The sequence below is a fragment of the Acartia tonsa genome, chromosome 4 (assembly GCF_053477335.1).
Source record: "Acartia tonsa isolate MP-2025a chromosome 4, ASM5347733v1, whole genome shotgun sequence".
NCBI lineage: Eukaryota > Metazoa > Arthropoda > Copepoda > Calanoida > Acartiidae > Acartia > Acartia tonsa.
Window position 1 is genome coordinate 31,493,097 of NC_137263.1, and position 17,523 is coordinate 31,510,619.

The following is a 17,523-nucleotide window of genomic DNA, read 5'->3' on the forward strand; positions in this document are numbered from 1 at the left end:
AATATTTTTTGTGAGAAAATGACAAATTTTCGTAGACTTAGGTGAAATAATGAGTTACAGAGTAGCTTCTACAAATTGACATAATCAAAAATTTAAACAAGAACAAAATTGTTTGACGTGCTTACCTCAATCCCAAAGAAAGAAGCGAGGAGAATATATGAAAATATAATCAGATAAACTTCATTGAGGAAACTTCTGAACATCAAAATCACCAGTATTAGATACATTATAGAGAATACACCAAGTGTTACACCCTGAAATATAAAACAATCATCATTTTGATTTAAATTATTGAAATCAGGGATCGGCCATATTAGCAACAAGTTTAGACTTCCAGCTGATTTTTAAAATTGTAAAAGGGTCATTTCCCTGAGACTTACAGGCGACCGACGAGTGGCTGCCGAGCCCTGTTTTAAATCAATGATTAATTCTGGATTATAATGTTTAGGTTTTGAAGAAGCTTAGCTTGTAATATTGTACCAATTTATACAAAATGTAACGGGTCATATTGGAAAAATCATTGCTTTATTATTTTTCAAACCCTTAATATGAAGGTTTTTTGCAGAAAGGAAATATTTTTCATACCCCATAATAATATTCGATCATTAAAAAGTTAAGAATATCATGCCGGGATAATAGTATAAAATTTACATAATCTTTTTTAAAAACCTAAAAATTCTTCCTATATTTATATAATATATATTCAAATAAACATAGTTTAGTTTGTTAGTAGCGAAGCTACTCTATAATTCACTTTGTCCGTCCGTCCGTCAGTCCGTCCGTCCGTCCGTCAGTCAGTCTGTCCGTAACGCTATGGGGGAAATGGGATTTACTCAGCTCCTATAAATGATAGAATGCTGAAATTTTTTGACAACATTCCCATCATTAAGGAGCACAATTGACTATAAAACATCATTGGCGTTCGGACCGATTTTTAGCAGGTTTTAGGCTATTTTTATATTTTTCACATTTTTCTCCATATCTTCAGTGTTTATGGTCCGAATTTCAAAATTTTTTCAGTTACAGATATCAAAATTAAATTTCCCGTCGTTTAAAGGAACAACCATGAAGGCCAGACTGCCTTTTTAGCAGGTTTTAGGCTATTTTTATATTTTTCACATTTTTCTCCATATCTTCAGTGTTTATGGTCCGATTTTCAAAATTTTTTCAGTTATAGATATCAAAATTAAATTTCCCGTCTTTTAAAGAAAACAATCATGACGACCAGACTGCCTTTTTAGCAGGTTTTAGGCTGTTTTTTTTATATATATTTAACATTTTTCTCCATATCTTCAGTGTTTATAGTCCGATTTTCAAAATTTTTCAGTTATATATATCAAAATTAAATTTCCCGTCTTTTAAACAAAATAACCATGACGGCCAGACTGCCTTTTTGGCAGGTTTTAGGCTATTTTTATATATTTAACACTTTTTTCCATATCTTCAGTGTATATGGTCCGATTTTCCAAATTTTTTAAGTTAAGGATTTAAAAATTAAATTTTTTGTCGTTAAAACAACCATGACGGCCAGACTGCCTTTTATCAGGTTTTTGGCTATTTTTATATGTTTTACATATTTCCCCATATCTTTGTTTATTTTGATGCAATTTTCAAACTTTTATGGGATATCAGTATCAAAATAATTTTTCCCATTGTTATGAGCATCTTGAATATAATTTACTTTGACCATCGTCATCATGCAAATAAAACAAGGTTTCATGTTTATTTTATCCAATAAATCTATTCTTGATTTTAGCAAAAACCTTTTAAATCTACCTGTACGTATTACCATCGACGATTTTTTGTGCTTCGCTACTTATGGATGTTGTCATCCTTGTTTTATTCTTATGGTATAAATAACTATTGTATTTATCCAATACCGAGTTAAAATCGAAGCAGCTTATAGTACAAATGACCAATGATAGGCAAGTATACATTTGAATTGTCCAATGGTTAAATGTATACCGGCCTATTATTGGTCATTTGTATGGCGTCATTTTTTATAGGCAATATATGCTGCTTCCTTAAACTCAATCGAAAATATGACGGACCTGCATAATTGAATCAGCTGAGGAGATGGCATAGTTGACAACAATCATAGTCGTGGCTATGATGACCAGGAGGATCAGCAGTGACGTCATGTTGTTCTGGTTCATACGCAGGAAATATCGTTGGTATAGCACCTCCACGTGTACATTCTTAACAAAAATAAGATGAGTTTTTATAATGTTTTAAATGATAGATTAAAAATGTATTACCCACAGACAGATAGGCATTTTTGGATTCCATTGTTTTCGAGGCCCTTTGGAATATTTATTGTTACTTTTTGGCAGGGGCTGCGATTCAGCCAATTATTTCCATTTGTAATTACCGAAAATTAAATATTTTGTTGGTGTAGAGTTGGCGTAAAACTTGTTTTTTTTATGTAACTGATGGAAAGTGGGTAAGAAGAGGGATAAATAAGAGAAGAAGGTTGTGAAGAGGTTTTCAATTAGAATTGTTTGTCAGAATCACTTCCCTTGTCCCTACTTTTTTTGTTTCTTTTGTTTGTTACTTTAAATCTTTTAAATGCTTAAACAGTAACTCGTTTACATGAAACAAAAATTAATAACATTTTTGTGTTATTTAATCTATAACACAGAGGCATGATGTTTTTTTCAGTTTGTTTGTCACTTAATATAAATCTTCTTATGTTGACAAACGAGAGATTCCCCTCTTACGTTGCGTGCTGGATAATGATAAGATTTACCTTAAACCTATGAGATCTGAAAACCCGCTTGAACAGAGCCCACACATTCCACCAGTCATATGTTGGATCCAGGAGAATACTCTCCACTTCATCCTTCTCATCTCCCTCGTCACCAGACCCAGCACCACCTCCATTAAGTGCCTGCAACAAATATCAACAATGTAAGCAGAGATGTCAAATTGAGGAGGAGGGTGGAAGAGGTAAACCAACCCTTTTAATTGGATTTTTACCTCTCCAAAAATGCATATCTTTTAAAATTTTGACTGATAGAATTTAGGTAAAATTGTAATTTTTGTAATAATGATTCTGTATATAATTAGTAACAATGTTATAAGCGAAGCACATCTATAATTAAGTCCTAAAAATGTAAGAGTTTCCATAAACAACATCTTGTATTTAAGCAACTTTACATACAATTTTGTTTAGACTTAAATATTTTCTTTCTTAAATTCTTAAATAACTCGCCCTGCCATGTGATAAGGATCTTCGATGTTTAATGGATTTTGTCATCCTTGTTATAACTTAGTTGGTCGCAACTAAAAGAAAATATTGTTTACCTTAGTCTGGCTGGATGGAACCCCTGGAAGCCCTCCTCCTGAGTTGTAGTGCTCTATCACCTCCCAATTCGATTTCTTTGGGGCCTAAACAAAAAACAAGCATAAAGAAATAACTCAATTATCTCTGTGTATATATATATGTAGACTTGTACATTAGGTGTGTTCATTATTCTCACTTTTTAAAGTTTAGATTATTCTTCTTAAAATCAGAGAATTTTTTGGTCCAAGGACAAACACAGAAGTGACAAACGTCGGAGTGGACAGTTACCCTAACATTACCTATCTTAAACTATCTTATTTTTTTAATGACTAACCCCTGTGGGGGAGGTATATTTGTACATTCATATCTTAAATTAACCTAACCTGTGGCGAAATGGCTAAAATTTTGAATTATATTTAATTGCAAGACACAACTTCTTCAAGAGTAATGTTTATTGTCCAAAACAATGCAATGTATGTAGAAGGGAATGGACATATTTAGACAAATCAAACAAAATGTCATAAAAAAGAACTCTTATATGTGACTGAACAGTCATAAGACCATTTAGAAAATCTTTGCTGAACAATAAGATAATATACAATACATATTTTTCTTTGTACTTTTCTCGTATCCCCTGCCAATTTTCCACATACAAACAAGAACAATACTGTATTTATATATTTGTATAAACATAAAGATAATACATATTAATATATGCGCAAGGCATGTATTTGTCCTTGTATTTATATCTACATATAATATGGTATGCATCAGGGATCTAAGTTTATCACAATGGATCCAAATATGAATAAGTTAGTTTTTCTAGGAATCCAAAACTGCTTTCGGGGATTTTAAAAAAAGTTGTGGGTCAAATATTCTAGGCAAAAACAATTGTCTTTAAACTTTTTACAAAGAAGGTGTATCAACTATTTTTTTTATAGCTAGCCGGTTCTTTTAGTAAGTAGTAGATGTAAAATTTTTCATAGAATTCAGATATGCAATCGGTTTTTTTGTAGACCTCTTATTTTTTAAGTAATTTAAGTTTAAAAAAAAAAAAATTAAGTCGATTTTAAGGTACTAAAATGCAACAAAAAAAAGAAAGAAAATGGTCATTATGAACAAAAATAGTAAGATCTTTAATTTGACACCTTACTTTTTCAATTCTGTCAGGTAATTATTGAAAAAATCGATTTTTTTAAACCCACGAGAATAAAAACTTTGAACTTAATTTTATTATTTCACAAATAAAAAAATATGGGTTCATATATACCTTTAGAATCAGAAAAATATTACGAATCCATTGTAAGCAAAATTTTAAAAAAAAGTTTACAATATAGTATATAAACTACAATAAAAGGAATTATATGAAAATATCATATTAAATTGTACAGGCAACGTCTTAATTCTTCAATTGAGTATAAAAATGGGAAGGGGGTAAAGAGGGGGTAAAGAGGGGGTAAAAAAGGGAAGACAATAGTGTTGCCTGAACAAAAAATATAAATGGCCAAATGTTTATTTTTTTATTTTTTTACTTTTTTTCAATTTTGCTTACAATGGATTCGTAATATTTTTCTGATTCTAAAGGTATATATGAACCCATGTTTTTTATGTCTGTTTGAGAAAATATTTAGGTCTAAAGTTTTTATTATACTGAAGTTAAAAAAATAGATTTTTTCAATAATTACTCAACAGAATTTTAAAAGTAAGGTGTCAAATTAAAGATCTTACTATTTTTGTTCTTACTGGCCATTTTCTTCTTTTATTTTGTTGCGTTTTAGTACCTTAAAACCGACTTAATTATTTTTTTAAAAAACTTAAATTACTTAAAAAATAAGAGGTCTACAAAAAAACCGATTGCATATCTGAATTCTATGAAAAATTTTACATCTACTACTTACTAAAAGAACCGGCTAGCTAAAAAAAAAAGTTGATACAACTTCTTTAGATCTAACATCAAATCAAACTCTTGGAGTTTTTTTTTGCTAAATCTAACTTTTGTTTTAACTCTAAAATTGAATTAATAGACCATAATCTATCCTTATACCCCTGAAAGCATGTGACAAGATACATTCTCTATATTAAACAATCGTTTATAACAATAATATCCCTTCTATATAAAGATAAAAAAGTTTATCTTAATGTTTGTTACAAAAGAATATATTTATCTTATCTATAAAAATATAATAAGAGGTTTATCCTTCACCATATGAAAAACTAATATATATAGAGTCCAATTAAAATCAAATGAAAATGATCTAATTGATCAGATGTTATAAGCGAAGCATCTTTATAACAAGTCCTAAAATGTAAGTAAGTCCATATTTATCATCCTGATATTATGTGGCAGATTTACATGGCTGTCACACTCAATTTGTCAACATTTCTTGGTTTGAATGACTAATTTGATGACCTTCCCTTTTTTGGATAAAGCCATCCTTGTTGTAAGAGGTAAAACTCTGAATAAGTTTGTGTAGGGATATGTGTGTGTAGTAATCTTCCACATCTTACCATGTGTCATTTAATCTTACAACAAAAGTAAACTTTACACAAACTTTTATAATGTTCATACAAAGTCACGCAGTAAATATTTCATCAACAAAACAATAATTGAATGTATATCACTAATGGCAGAAATGGATGAAGTTATTCTGTTATTTTGACTATATTGTTCAAATATAAAGGAAAGGCAATATTTATTATGAGCTTAATTATGTGAAAAAGATTTTGAATTGAAGACAACCCCGCTTTTTTAACTGAAGGTTTTAAATTAAAACTTTAAAACTGGTCTTAGTATGGCATGTGTTCTAATTTCATTTATCATGATGAAAAGAATCTAACGGTTCGGCAGAGGGAGATTTAAAATCTTCAAATCTTTAGGACGTCGAAGCTTTTTATTTTGTGGAAGGGGCAATTAAAAATTGGAGGGATGGGGAGTAAAATGACACTCAGAGCTGGTAAAATTTTTTATCTTCCCTCCCCCCTCCCCAAAGAATAAGTTTGGGTGATGTCAAACACTCCCCACCACAATTGCACGTCCTTGTTCTACACCAATCTACTTTAATTATCAATTATGAAATCTTAATTTATTTTGATTTGCTATAAAATTTTTGTTGTTTTGCAAATATATAAAACTTTGTGATTCTTGTGGAAAATAAATAATTATCGCCATTTTTTACAGGATTTTTTATCATATGCGAATATTCTTGGCAAGTTTTTCATTCATTACTTTTAAATCCTTTTATAATCCATTAAAAGTTAGAATTTTCTGGGAAATTAAAATTTATTTTTATAAGTTTTGGTTTAATAATACGAAATTTGGATTTTAAGGATGCCAACACTAAAAAAGCTAAGCTCAGCCAAAGAAAGATACAAATATTAAGTAACCAGTTATAACATCGTTTTTATTAAATGGGAGAAATAATTTTATGTAAATATGGGAATACCGCAAATATGTCGTGAAAAGCTTAAGTGTAGCATGTTTAACGTACTAAAGATTATAGATATTCTTTATTAAAATAAGCCTTATTGTCTAAGGAAAAACCAGGCAATGTGACTTCTCCATCGCGTAAAAAAAAACATTTTAAAATATCTTTGATAATAATAATAAGATCCTACACTATCTTAATTGTACATTACATTTTCATGACTTATATTTAATAATGCAAAGTTTAAAACATTTGCATAATTAATTATTGACTTATTTAAAGTGTTTCAAAAAATGAAAAATTGCTGACTATACATAAAATAATACTTCTATCTTATCTTACTCTTATCATTAAGGCGATAATATCTTTAAGAAAATAAGTCTCACTATATTTTATATTACGGCACAGCTATGGCTGCGGATTACTTAAAAAGATCGTTATGGCCGCGGCCATATATTCAAAAAAAATGTATAAAAGGTTCAACATGGTGGCGTGAAGTGGGTGTAATTAAAAGGTTAAATAAGACTTTTGTAAGAGACGTGGCTGAGGATTTCAACCGTGATCAGCAGCTTTTTATAACTTATCTAAGACTATCGGCAACTCCACTAGAGGTCTAGGGGCACTTAAGTAGGGGGAATCGAACACCCCACTTTTCTAGAATAATTTCTTTCTAGGAACGATTTCTCTTGGGAGGTTAGTGGAACCTATCCCCAAAATAGTTTCCTTCGAGACAGACAGACAATCAAAGAACCTGTTACTTTTATATGAGGATAGAAGACTGCATATGCCGATCCATGATTAATTATGCATTGCATTTTAATATTATTAATTTCTTTTGGTAGTTATTGAATAAATCATTTATGTAAAACGTAAAACGTTTTATTTTCTAACATACACCTAAATAATTTTAAATGTTGTTTCTTTTTCATTTCCTATATTTTAATTTTTGAGGGGAAAAAACTAGTTATTCGTAGCAGTAAAATCTAAAATGCCTGTCTGTATTCTTTCCTTCTTTTTGATTATGTCTGATTATATACTCATTTCAATTACGAGTATGTACACACATTTATACAGAGAGGGAGAGCACAGGTCTCCTTAGCAAAACCTTAGATTAAAAAAAATCTCGAAAGAAACGGACAACAAGGCCTTCAAATAGGGTACAGTGGTGGTCAGAATCTGTTGGAGATTAACCCTTACAGATCGGGGGGGGGGTCATATTGACCCCCCCCTCTAGTTTTTTCAATGTCATTTTTTTTGTAGGTAAGATGGAGAGCTGTGACTTCATGACTTTTTAAGTTTAGTAATTATGCGTCGGCAAGAGTTGATTTTATTAAGATATCTGGTCTGTGTCGGTCGTGGTGTCCGGTCAAAGTCGGTTGGGTAGCACCAAAATTTTAAAAAAATTCTAAATAAATCTTAATTTCTACATTATGACTTTTGTGTATAAGGTAGAAACCTAAAATTTTTTTTGTGAATACTGAGATATCAATGACCTTATGAGAAAAGTGGTGTTATGACCGTTTGACCGACTTTATGACCGATTTTTGTCCGGCTTTTACTACAGACATATATCATGAATATCGTGGCTTCTATTACAGCTAGAGACCTAAAATTTTTTTTGGTAAATTCTTGAGCAACAATGAACAGATAAAAATATTAATTGGCGCCGCCAACCGCCGTTTTACCGCCGTAACCGCCGAAAATGGCGGTTTCCGTTATTTGCCGTTTTTCGGCGATGATCAGAAAAAGTAATTTTTTTGTTATGAAAAATAAAAGTTCGTCCTAAAATTTGGTCATCCTAGCTGCAAAATTGGCCGCTCTACAGCCGTTTTAAAATTTGGCGGCTGGCCGCAAAAATGCGGCTAAGGAGCGGCCTGGCCGCTATGACTAGAAAAAGTAATTTTCTCTAAAAATACACATGAACCACCAGAAAAAAATTTTACGTCTTTATCTGTAACAGAAGCCGAGATAGAGGGGGGGGTCAATATGACCCCCCCCCCGATCTATTAAGGTGGGAATTGGGGCCCGATCTGTAAGGGTTAAATCTTAGCTGCTCCTTCTTGCCAGATATTGCAATTTGAAGTTTTGTGGTAAAAATGCCTAAAATTACAAGAATTCCAAGGATATATGCATAAGTGAACACCTTAATTCATCAAATCAAAAAGGGTGAGTCTAACATTTGAGGAGTTTAGATATCTCTTCATTTGTAAACTACACACTTCATCCCCATTTAAAACAATTTTTACTACTATAAGTGATGTTTTTAACTTTAAAGAGGTTTGCCCAATTTACAACTTTATCCTAAAGGCTGTTTCCCTGGAAAAAACCTCAGTTTAAATTTACATATGGCCCAATTTACTTTTAGTTATTTTGCTTCCCCCCCCCCCCCCCATACTCTCACAACCTACAAACTTTAGGGTGGAGGGGGGGGAGCATAGTAATACTATTATGTGTTTCTCAAAAACTAATTGAAGTATAGTGGGAAAAATTATTATGTAAGGTTTTTAGGCCAAAATTTTGTAGAAATTATGTTGACCACCTTCTCTCCCCCTCCCCCTCGTCCTGACATAATTGGGGGGGGGGGGGAGGGGGGGTGTGGCAGAAAATCATTCCAATGTGTTTCAAGAAAATATTTGAGATACATATAAAGCTTTTGGATTTGTATTGTTGCGTAGCCGCTAGTAAGAAATTATAAAGAACGAATATACTTACATGTGTCGTTAGTATGTGTGTATTTTTATCTTTCAAGATCTCAGAAACCCTCAACCTATCGGCTCTTCTTACCTAATATTAACAAAGCACTTTTACATATATTGCTGACCTCTTCCCCTCCCCTCATAAATCAAAAACATAAAATTTTGTAAAGAGAGAATGGTTGGGTTGCAGTTGAAAGGTTACTACTATGGTGTGTTACTAAGAAACTGTGGTAGTCGGACAGACAGACTGTCATTTTCAGAGCATACTACGTTCTGAGACTCCCGGCAATACAGGTGTTAAAGCTCCACCCATCACATTCATAAGCCAACTCTTTCTTCTATTTTGACCGCCAAAGAATGCGGTCAAAGTTATCAGCCGCCCATGTGGGGAGGGAGTTGCCCCTCCCCCCCTTCATGTTCCAGTTAACCTACCCTTTTCCGGGGGACGTCTACTCTACCCCCTACAGGGGCCTGCCCATCTGCTATTCACCTGGCTGCAGCCCCCCATCTTCTCCACACCCATTTTCTACCTAACCCTATATTGTAATCTGTTTGTATATAAAGCCATTTATTTGTTGTGCATAATCAGTTAAAATAAAACATTCAAACTGTAACTACTTGTAGTACTTTATTGATAGAATCCTTAAGGCTAGGGGCTTTTTTGACCGGACTCGCTCAGTAGGGTTAAACTGCTTCACCCTACCACAAAATCACTAGAATTGTAGCAACAAAGCAAATATGCTTTGGTAGGTCAAAAGTAATTTTAACAAATTTTGCTGAAACCTCCTTCCAAGCCCCCTTTCCCTCCCTATGGCTTTACAATCTCTCCCCCCCCCCTCCCTCCAAATAAGTAATAGAAGGGAGTTTGCAAAGTTTGCTTAATATAATTCAGTGATTTCAAAGTAAAACAAGAATATTTTCCATATCCCTCCTAATAATTTGTGGTCTAAGAAGGAGGGAGTGGGTTGGTTGCAGCAATATTTGCAAGAGATTTTGATGACTACTAAAGTTTAAGTACTAAAGCTTATATATATATTTAGTGCTATCTAAAGAACTCTTCTGCCTCTTTACCCACTTCCAATTAGATTTTATTAGGGGTGGGGTGGGGGGGGGGGAGGGTGTAGGTGTAGTCAACAATATTTCCAGAAACTTTGGGCCTAAGAATCTTACATATATAATGTATTCTTTCAATACTTCAGGTAGGTTGAGTAAAACATAATACTATTACTTTGCCCTCCCCCCTAAAATTTATGGGTTGCAAGAGGGGGTTGAAGGGGGGGGGGGGTTGAGAGTATTTTAAATATTAACTTTAGCTATATGTAAACTAGAACTGAGGTTTGCTTTACTGGTTCCAGGGTAACAGCCTCTAGATTAAAGTTGTAAACAGAACAATGTACCTTTTTCATTAAATAATTTCTTTAAAGAAACAAAATTTTCTAAATGGGGAGGGACTGTGTAGTTTACATATGCAGAGACATATAAACTCCTCAAATGTGAAACTCACCCTTTTTATTTGATGAATTAAGGTGTTTACTTATGCAAATATCCTTGGAATTCTTGTAATTGTAGGCATTTTTACCACAAAACTTCAAATTGCAATATCTGGCAAGAAGGAGCAGCTAAGATTTAATCTCCAACGGATTCTGACCACTACTGTACCCTATTTGAAGGCCCTGTTGTCCGTTTCTTTCGAGATTTTTTTTTAATCTAAGGTTTTGTTAACCCTTACAGATCGGGCCCCAATTCCCACCTTAATAGATCGGGGGGGGGGGGCTCAAAGAGCCCCCCCCTCTATCTCGGCTCCTGGTACAGATAAAGACGTAAAATTTTTTTCTGGTGGTTCATGTGTATTTTTAGAGAAAATTACTTTTTCTAGTCATAGCAGTCAGACCGCTCCTTAGCCGCTTTTTAGCGGCCAGCCGCTAAATTTTAAAACAGCTGTAGAGCGGCCAATTTTGCAGCTAGGATGACCAAATTTTAGGACGAACTTTTATTTTTTATAACAAAAAAATTACTTTTTCTGATCATCGCCGAAAAACGGCAAATAACGGAAACCGCCATTTTCGGCGGTTACGGCGGTAAAACGGCGGTTGGCGGCGCAAATTAATATTTTTATCTGTGTATTATTGCTCAAGGATTTACCAAAAAAAATTATAGGTCTCTAGCTGTGATAGAAGCCACGATATTCATGATTTATATCTGTAGTAAAAGCCGGACAAAAATCGGTCATAAAGTCGGTCAGGGAGCGGTCAAACGGTCATAACACCACTTTTCTCAGAAGGTCATTGATATCTAAGTATTCACCAAAAAAATTTTAGGTTACTACCTTATACACAAAAGTCATAATGTAGAAATTAAGATTTATTTAGAATTATTTCTAATTTTTTTTGCTACCCAACCGACTTTGACCGGACACCACGACCGACACAGACCAGATATCCTAATAAAATCAACTCTTGCCGACGTATAATTACTAAACTTAAAAAGTCATGAAGTTACAGCTCTCCATCTTACCTACAAAAAAAATGAGATTGAAAAAACTAGAGGGGGGGGCTCTTTGAGCCCCCCCCCGATCTGTAAGGGTTAAGGAGACCTGTGAGAGTAAATGTAGGTGGAGTTAATCTACACACCTTTTCAACTAATAATAATAAACTATCAAGAATTGAGATATCAGCCTTAAAGTTTGGAAAACGAAAAAAATAATGTGTATTAACAAAGCCATATATCCCTGCATATAACAATTGTAAACTTTCAAGGATAAACAAGACCGCAAACGGTCGTAATTGTGTAGGCGTTTTTATATTATATTTTTATGAACTATTAGCTGTGTCTCTAGAAGTGTACAGGTGGGGAAATCCTCCCTTATTTTTTTAAAAATTGAAGTAGTTATCGGTTCAGTGGCTAACAAGATCTTAAGCTTCAGACGAACACACATACGGACAGACATCGTTCTACTTTATATTATAGATAGCACACACAAATATAACACATTATTGAATTCATGATATTCAAATGTCATATTACTTATAATAAAACCTTTAAGTTTTGAATACAAAGAAAGGAAATTTATAATGAGTAATTTTGAATTATTTGAAAGTTTAAGTAGAACATTATATATTTCTAAAAATTACATAACAAACAATATAATTCTCCTATTATATTACAGAAGTGAGATTTTTTTCTCTAAATCTTAGGATTTCAATAACTACTTAGCTGGTTAAGTTCTCCTTTTTACTTAATCTTCAAGTAATTCCTAGTTAGGCTATACTCCCCCCCCCCCCATTTAAAACAGAGCCTATATATATGCCGCCTCAATGATAAAGGAAGTATCAAAACATTTTTTGTAATTTCAGTAAGGAAGTCAGAGAATATGGCGTGTCTATAGAGAGGCTACGCATATAAAAATGTACAAAAGAAGAGTATACCAATATCTGTACAATAATGTTTTTTATTCTCAAATATCTAAAATATATGTTCAGGTTTTTGTCTGGAAAAGGGTATGTTACAAATTCTTTGCCGCTGGTAAAATTATAGCCTTAAAGTAATTGGTTGCAAAAAATATATGTATACAAATTATTACTTGCGAAAATTTGGATGCAGGATAGTTATCTTTAGGCAACATTTCGATTCCTTACTTTATTTCTGTATAAAAATCCTTTAACATGCAATTATTCTATTACTTTTATATGAATAATTTTTGTTATCTAAATTCGTCATTATCTAAAGTGTTCTAAAGAACATTTTGAAACCGAGAATTCTTTAAATAATATCTTTTGTTGTTGTTGTTTATGAAAATTAATTAGTTGTTGTATAATGATAAGATTTTAATTTATAATTTATTTTTCTACATAAAAAAATAACTTAATACTTTAAAAGGCTTTTTAAATTCATACCCTGATAATTTTAAATAAATACAAAAGTACCTAATGAATTTTAAAAAGGGTTATAACACAAATTTGTGTTACTTTTGTGTTTGTGTATATTCTTTTAATGTACTATAGAGTATAACCTGAATAACCTCTAGAGGACGGGATACACCATTAGGTCTTGTTTTGGTGTATTACTGGTGATATGTCTGGTAAAGAGTAACGACTGATTTGGGCCAAGGAATTCTCCTAGTCTAACTATTAATGTCATGCAGCTGGCATAGCACCAGTAGGAACCATAAAAAACCATAGTTGTAACAGTTACATACGCCAACAAACACGAACAACGTTTAGAGTAGCTTGGCTTCTGCAAAAAAAAATGTTAACCTGTGCAGTTGTTTCGCATATTTGTGCTGAGGAAGATTTAGCACTCGAGTTTCTGAATGAATGTCTCATACTTGCGGATCTATAGCATTCACGAGATCCTTCCACTGACGACTGAAAAAAAGAGAATGTTAGTAAAGTAAATGCGATGCTTGCTAGATTATCTAATTCGCTATAAATTTTTCTCAAATCGCCAAATCTGGGGTCTGAAATTTGCGTCACCCTTCTAACCTGACGCAAGACGCATAACCCATGATGGTATAAGTAATGCCACGGCCGTAGCGGTTATGTGTCTTTTCAGATCTCAAATTTCAGATCTCAGTTTTCGCTATTTGATAGTTTTTCATAATACGATTTCACCTTTATTCATGTTATTCTCTAGATCAGTCCTCCCAATCTAAAGACACTTCCCAACTAGATGATACATAATTATTAAAGTGTCGCCGGGGATGTTTGGTTCTGTGTTAGGTACCTGTTCTTTACGTGGCTGGCGAAAGCTGAACCTCTGCTTCCACGGTTTCGTTACATTAGGCTCCGCAAACACAAGGTGCTCACCGTCCCCCCGACCCAGGTTCGTAGCGTTCTCGCTCGAGCTCCGCTTCATGCCCGACCGGCGAACAGTCGGCGTGTCCGTGCTAACGCTGCCGTTGCCGCCCTCGGGCTCGGGCGGGTCAGGCGCCAGGGTTGGGGCCGTACCCAGGCTGCATTTTAATCCGTTTCCACCACGTTCAGCCATTTTTATTTTTAATTTATTAGTTTCATTGCAAATTTTTCCAGGGTATTGAGTCCACAAATAAGTGTTGTTGGTAAAACTGACAAAATATTAGTTCACATGATTATACGAATGTCATTTTCTTAGGTACAAAGTATCATTAATTGAAATACTTTTTTAGTTTATGCATACTCTGAAAATAAATATAAATATTGTTTCAATTATACAATCTATAAAATTTAATGTTTATAACTTATTATATTGTCTTTGAAATCCTTATACAAAGTTTTATTTTATAAAATAATTCTATTTATTGTATTCCAAATAATTCCCCCCTGGCTATCTTTTGTTTGTTGTGTTATTATAAGAATATTGTCATTGATTATTAGAGCAAACTTTATTGTAGATATAAGGTTCTAGTAGTTAAGCCTAATTTTGGTCATAATATTAGGTAACTCTCTATTAGATATCTAAAGTATTTGAAAAACAACTCATAGGTTATCTAAACTATAAAAATTTAAGTCTCAGGTAATGAATTATTTGTTAAGGCGGCTTACAGACTGATGTACGAGCAAGCCCTAAATAGAAAAGCTTTGCTTTGAAATGAGAGCAGAGGAGAATTAAGTAAAATCATGACTAATCAAAATATTTTTTCTCTCATTGACAATAATAAAGTTCCAAAAATATTTGTTCAAGTGTAAAAATGAAAGAGAAACCTGTATAGAATTTTTAATTATACTTTTATAAAACTTTAATTTTTTAAAATCCTGCCACTCGATGGTTAGAAAAAAAGGAGGTGACAAAAAAAGAAGGAAGTAAAAAAATTATCGTAAGCTCAGGACGGGAGGGGATATCTTACTGTAAATTATACTGGTACTCAAAATATATATTACGTTCTCTTTTTAAATTTTTTGATTGGGAGGTATAAACTTAAAGTGTCTAAACTATTTCACTAAAATTTTTATTTAGGATAAATTTTGTTTTTAATAAGGGTGGATGACGATGTTCAACAATTTATCATCCAATGTCTTATCCATGAAAATCCCCGCACGAGCAAAAGTATTTTTAGTATTGTATTTGTAATTTTATCAGTATTGAAGCTTTTAAAATATATCAGGTTGAGTCCTATGCAATGAGGCAAGTATATGGAAAATATATTGCCAGAATTATAAAGTGCAAAAGGGGCAAAATGCATTCCAAAATGTTCATATGTACATTTACAATATATATTATTGGGCGTGCTATTAAAACCGCAAAAAAAATTGATATTTCTCGACATATTTTTCAAAGTCATCTATTCCCATGGAGAAAGGGGACATTGAACTGTGAATTGTAAAGTTGTATTAACAAGTTCTTATTCGTTGGCTTTAAAACTTTGGTAACTTCTAATGAAATTTGTATACAATTTTAGTTGTTCACCTTTTCCACCAGCAATGTTAATTTACAGAAGGGGTTATTTTGTTGTATATCAATTTATATTTCACTGTCACATTATTATTATTATTATTAACTAAATACTTCTTTCTTTTACTTTTCTTACATCTTAAGACACAATCTATTGTCATTTGGCTAATGAAACACGTACAGTTATGAACGTTGTTGGAAGTAATGTCACACCATATTTTTGTATGTTGTTTATACAGTAAGGAGTACAGATAGATTATAATTTAATTGAGTTACTTTTTTCTTTCATAGATATTGGTCTCGTTAAATGGTTCACAAAACTACGATTTTAAAGCTAATTCATAGTTCTACAAGCCTAGCTTTATTGATTATTATAATGTCCTAAAATAAATCGCATAATGTCTAGTACTACAGATAATTAATACTTGTTTATTCGTTTTTAGTGATCCAATGATATGGAAATAGATCATAATATTATAGTAGTCACCTAATTTAGGTAGGTATAAGCAATTTTTATATAAGCATTTAAAATCTTCTTTCAAATTTAGAAGATGAAAAATGTTGGTAATTGATATGCATTCAAATAAACTTGAAAAGTGTTAGAGACAATCAAAATGAATAATATAATTGCCACATTAGCAGACAATAGTTTATTAAAACACCACACTGATGTACCCTAAAGTGTAAAGTAAGCTAAAAATGTCTGAGTTCATGTGTGTGTACTATATAGGCAATATTTATCATATTTTAGAAGTTGACACGTCAAATTTTAGGACAGGGTAACCGTCAAGCTATGACCTTTTCATTCAACTGGAACCTACAGAGAGGAGGGGAAGGGAAGGTTGGACAGGTTAAAATACAGGCATAATAAAAAAGTGTTGACGTTTTTCAAATAAATTCAACTTTTCAAACTAAGGTAATGTTCCCATTTTTAATTTTTTTTTCTCATAAATTTATTAAAATGTATTAATATTCATTAAAGTTGAAATAATAATGATTAAAACACTCTATCTGAAGATATTCTAATACTCAATTCAATAAAATGCCAATTAATCCAAATAAAAGTTGAAAATATTTCAAATCAATATTTTTTCAATTTGTTGAAGAGTTAAAAATTTTAATAAAAATTTATTTTATTGCCAAGTAACATTTTTAAAAATATGTTAACAAAAAGTAAAATATGTAGTTAAAATATTTAAAGCAATTATAAGTTTTAGAACTCTAATTTAATATCAATTAATCATTATTTGCCACTTGGATTTCAACTGCTAAATCTTTCATGAGTAATTTCAAACAATTTTACTTTCAACTTAATTAATCTTTCAATTTAGACTTCGTGTTTGAAAACATTTACATGGGATCATTAGAAACATATTGTGTATGATTAATCTTTTCATTTTAATTTGTTTAATATTTAGTTATTGAAGGCCGATATGTGTACTATTTCTAAAGTAGTTGAATGTGGGTAAGCGTCTGTTTATGAACTGTTAGAAGCTACTTTCTGGGAAAAGTGGGGAAACTTAAAAGTGAAATAATATTAATTGATTATTAAAACCTAATAATCAAAATACTTTTCTTACTTTCCTAACTTTTTAAATATTAGTCTATATAAAAATCTTTTTTTCCTACTTGTATCAAATTATGTTAGATTGTTATTGTTGCGTTTTTGTCAATACATTTGCCCTAGTTAAAACTTTTTAAAATTTATCAACGTTTTAGAAACGTAATAATTACATTTATGTTAAAATTA

General features: G+C 32.1%; 1 protein-coding gene across 2 annotated transcripts in view; it reads right to left on the bottom strand.

Annotated features, from left to right (window-relative positions):
- LOC145316780 (adenylate cyclase type 5-like) overlaps window positions 1–17,523 on the bottom strand; it is a 77,702-nt gene that overhangs the window by 44,029 nt on the left and 16,150 nt on the right. Inside the window, exons 1-6 of one of the 2 annotated variants that reach the window (XM_080157514.1) lie at window positions 14,130–14,558; window positions 13,661–13,771; window positions 3,307–3,390; window positions 2,750–2,890; window positions 2,052–2,198; window positions 126–254 (exon numbers count right to left, since the gene is read on the bottom strand). In XM_080157514.1, coding sequence (XP_080013640.1) covers window positions 126–254; window positions 2,052–2,198; window positions 2,750–2,890; window positions 3,307–3,390; window positions 13,661–13,771; window positions 14,130–14,393 — 876 coding nt within the window. In that variant the 5' untranslated portion in view covers window positions 14,394–14,558. Of the gene's footprint in view, window positions 1–125; window positions 255–2,051; window positions 2,199–2,749; window positions 2,891–3,306; window positions 3,391–13,660; window positions 13,772–14,129; window positions 14,559–17,523 lie in introns of those variants that run through there. The other variant, XM_080157515.1, reaches the window with a different exon arrangement.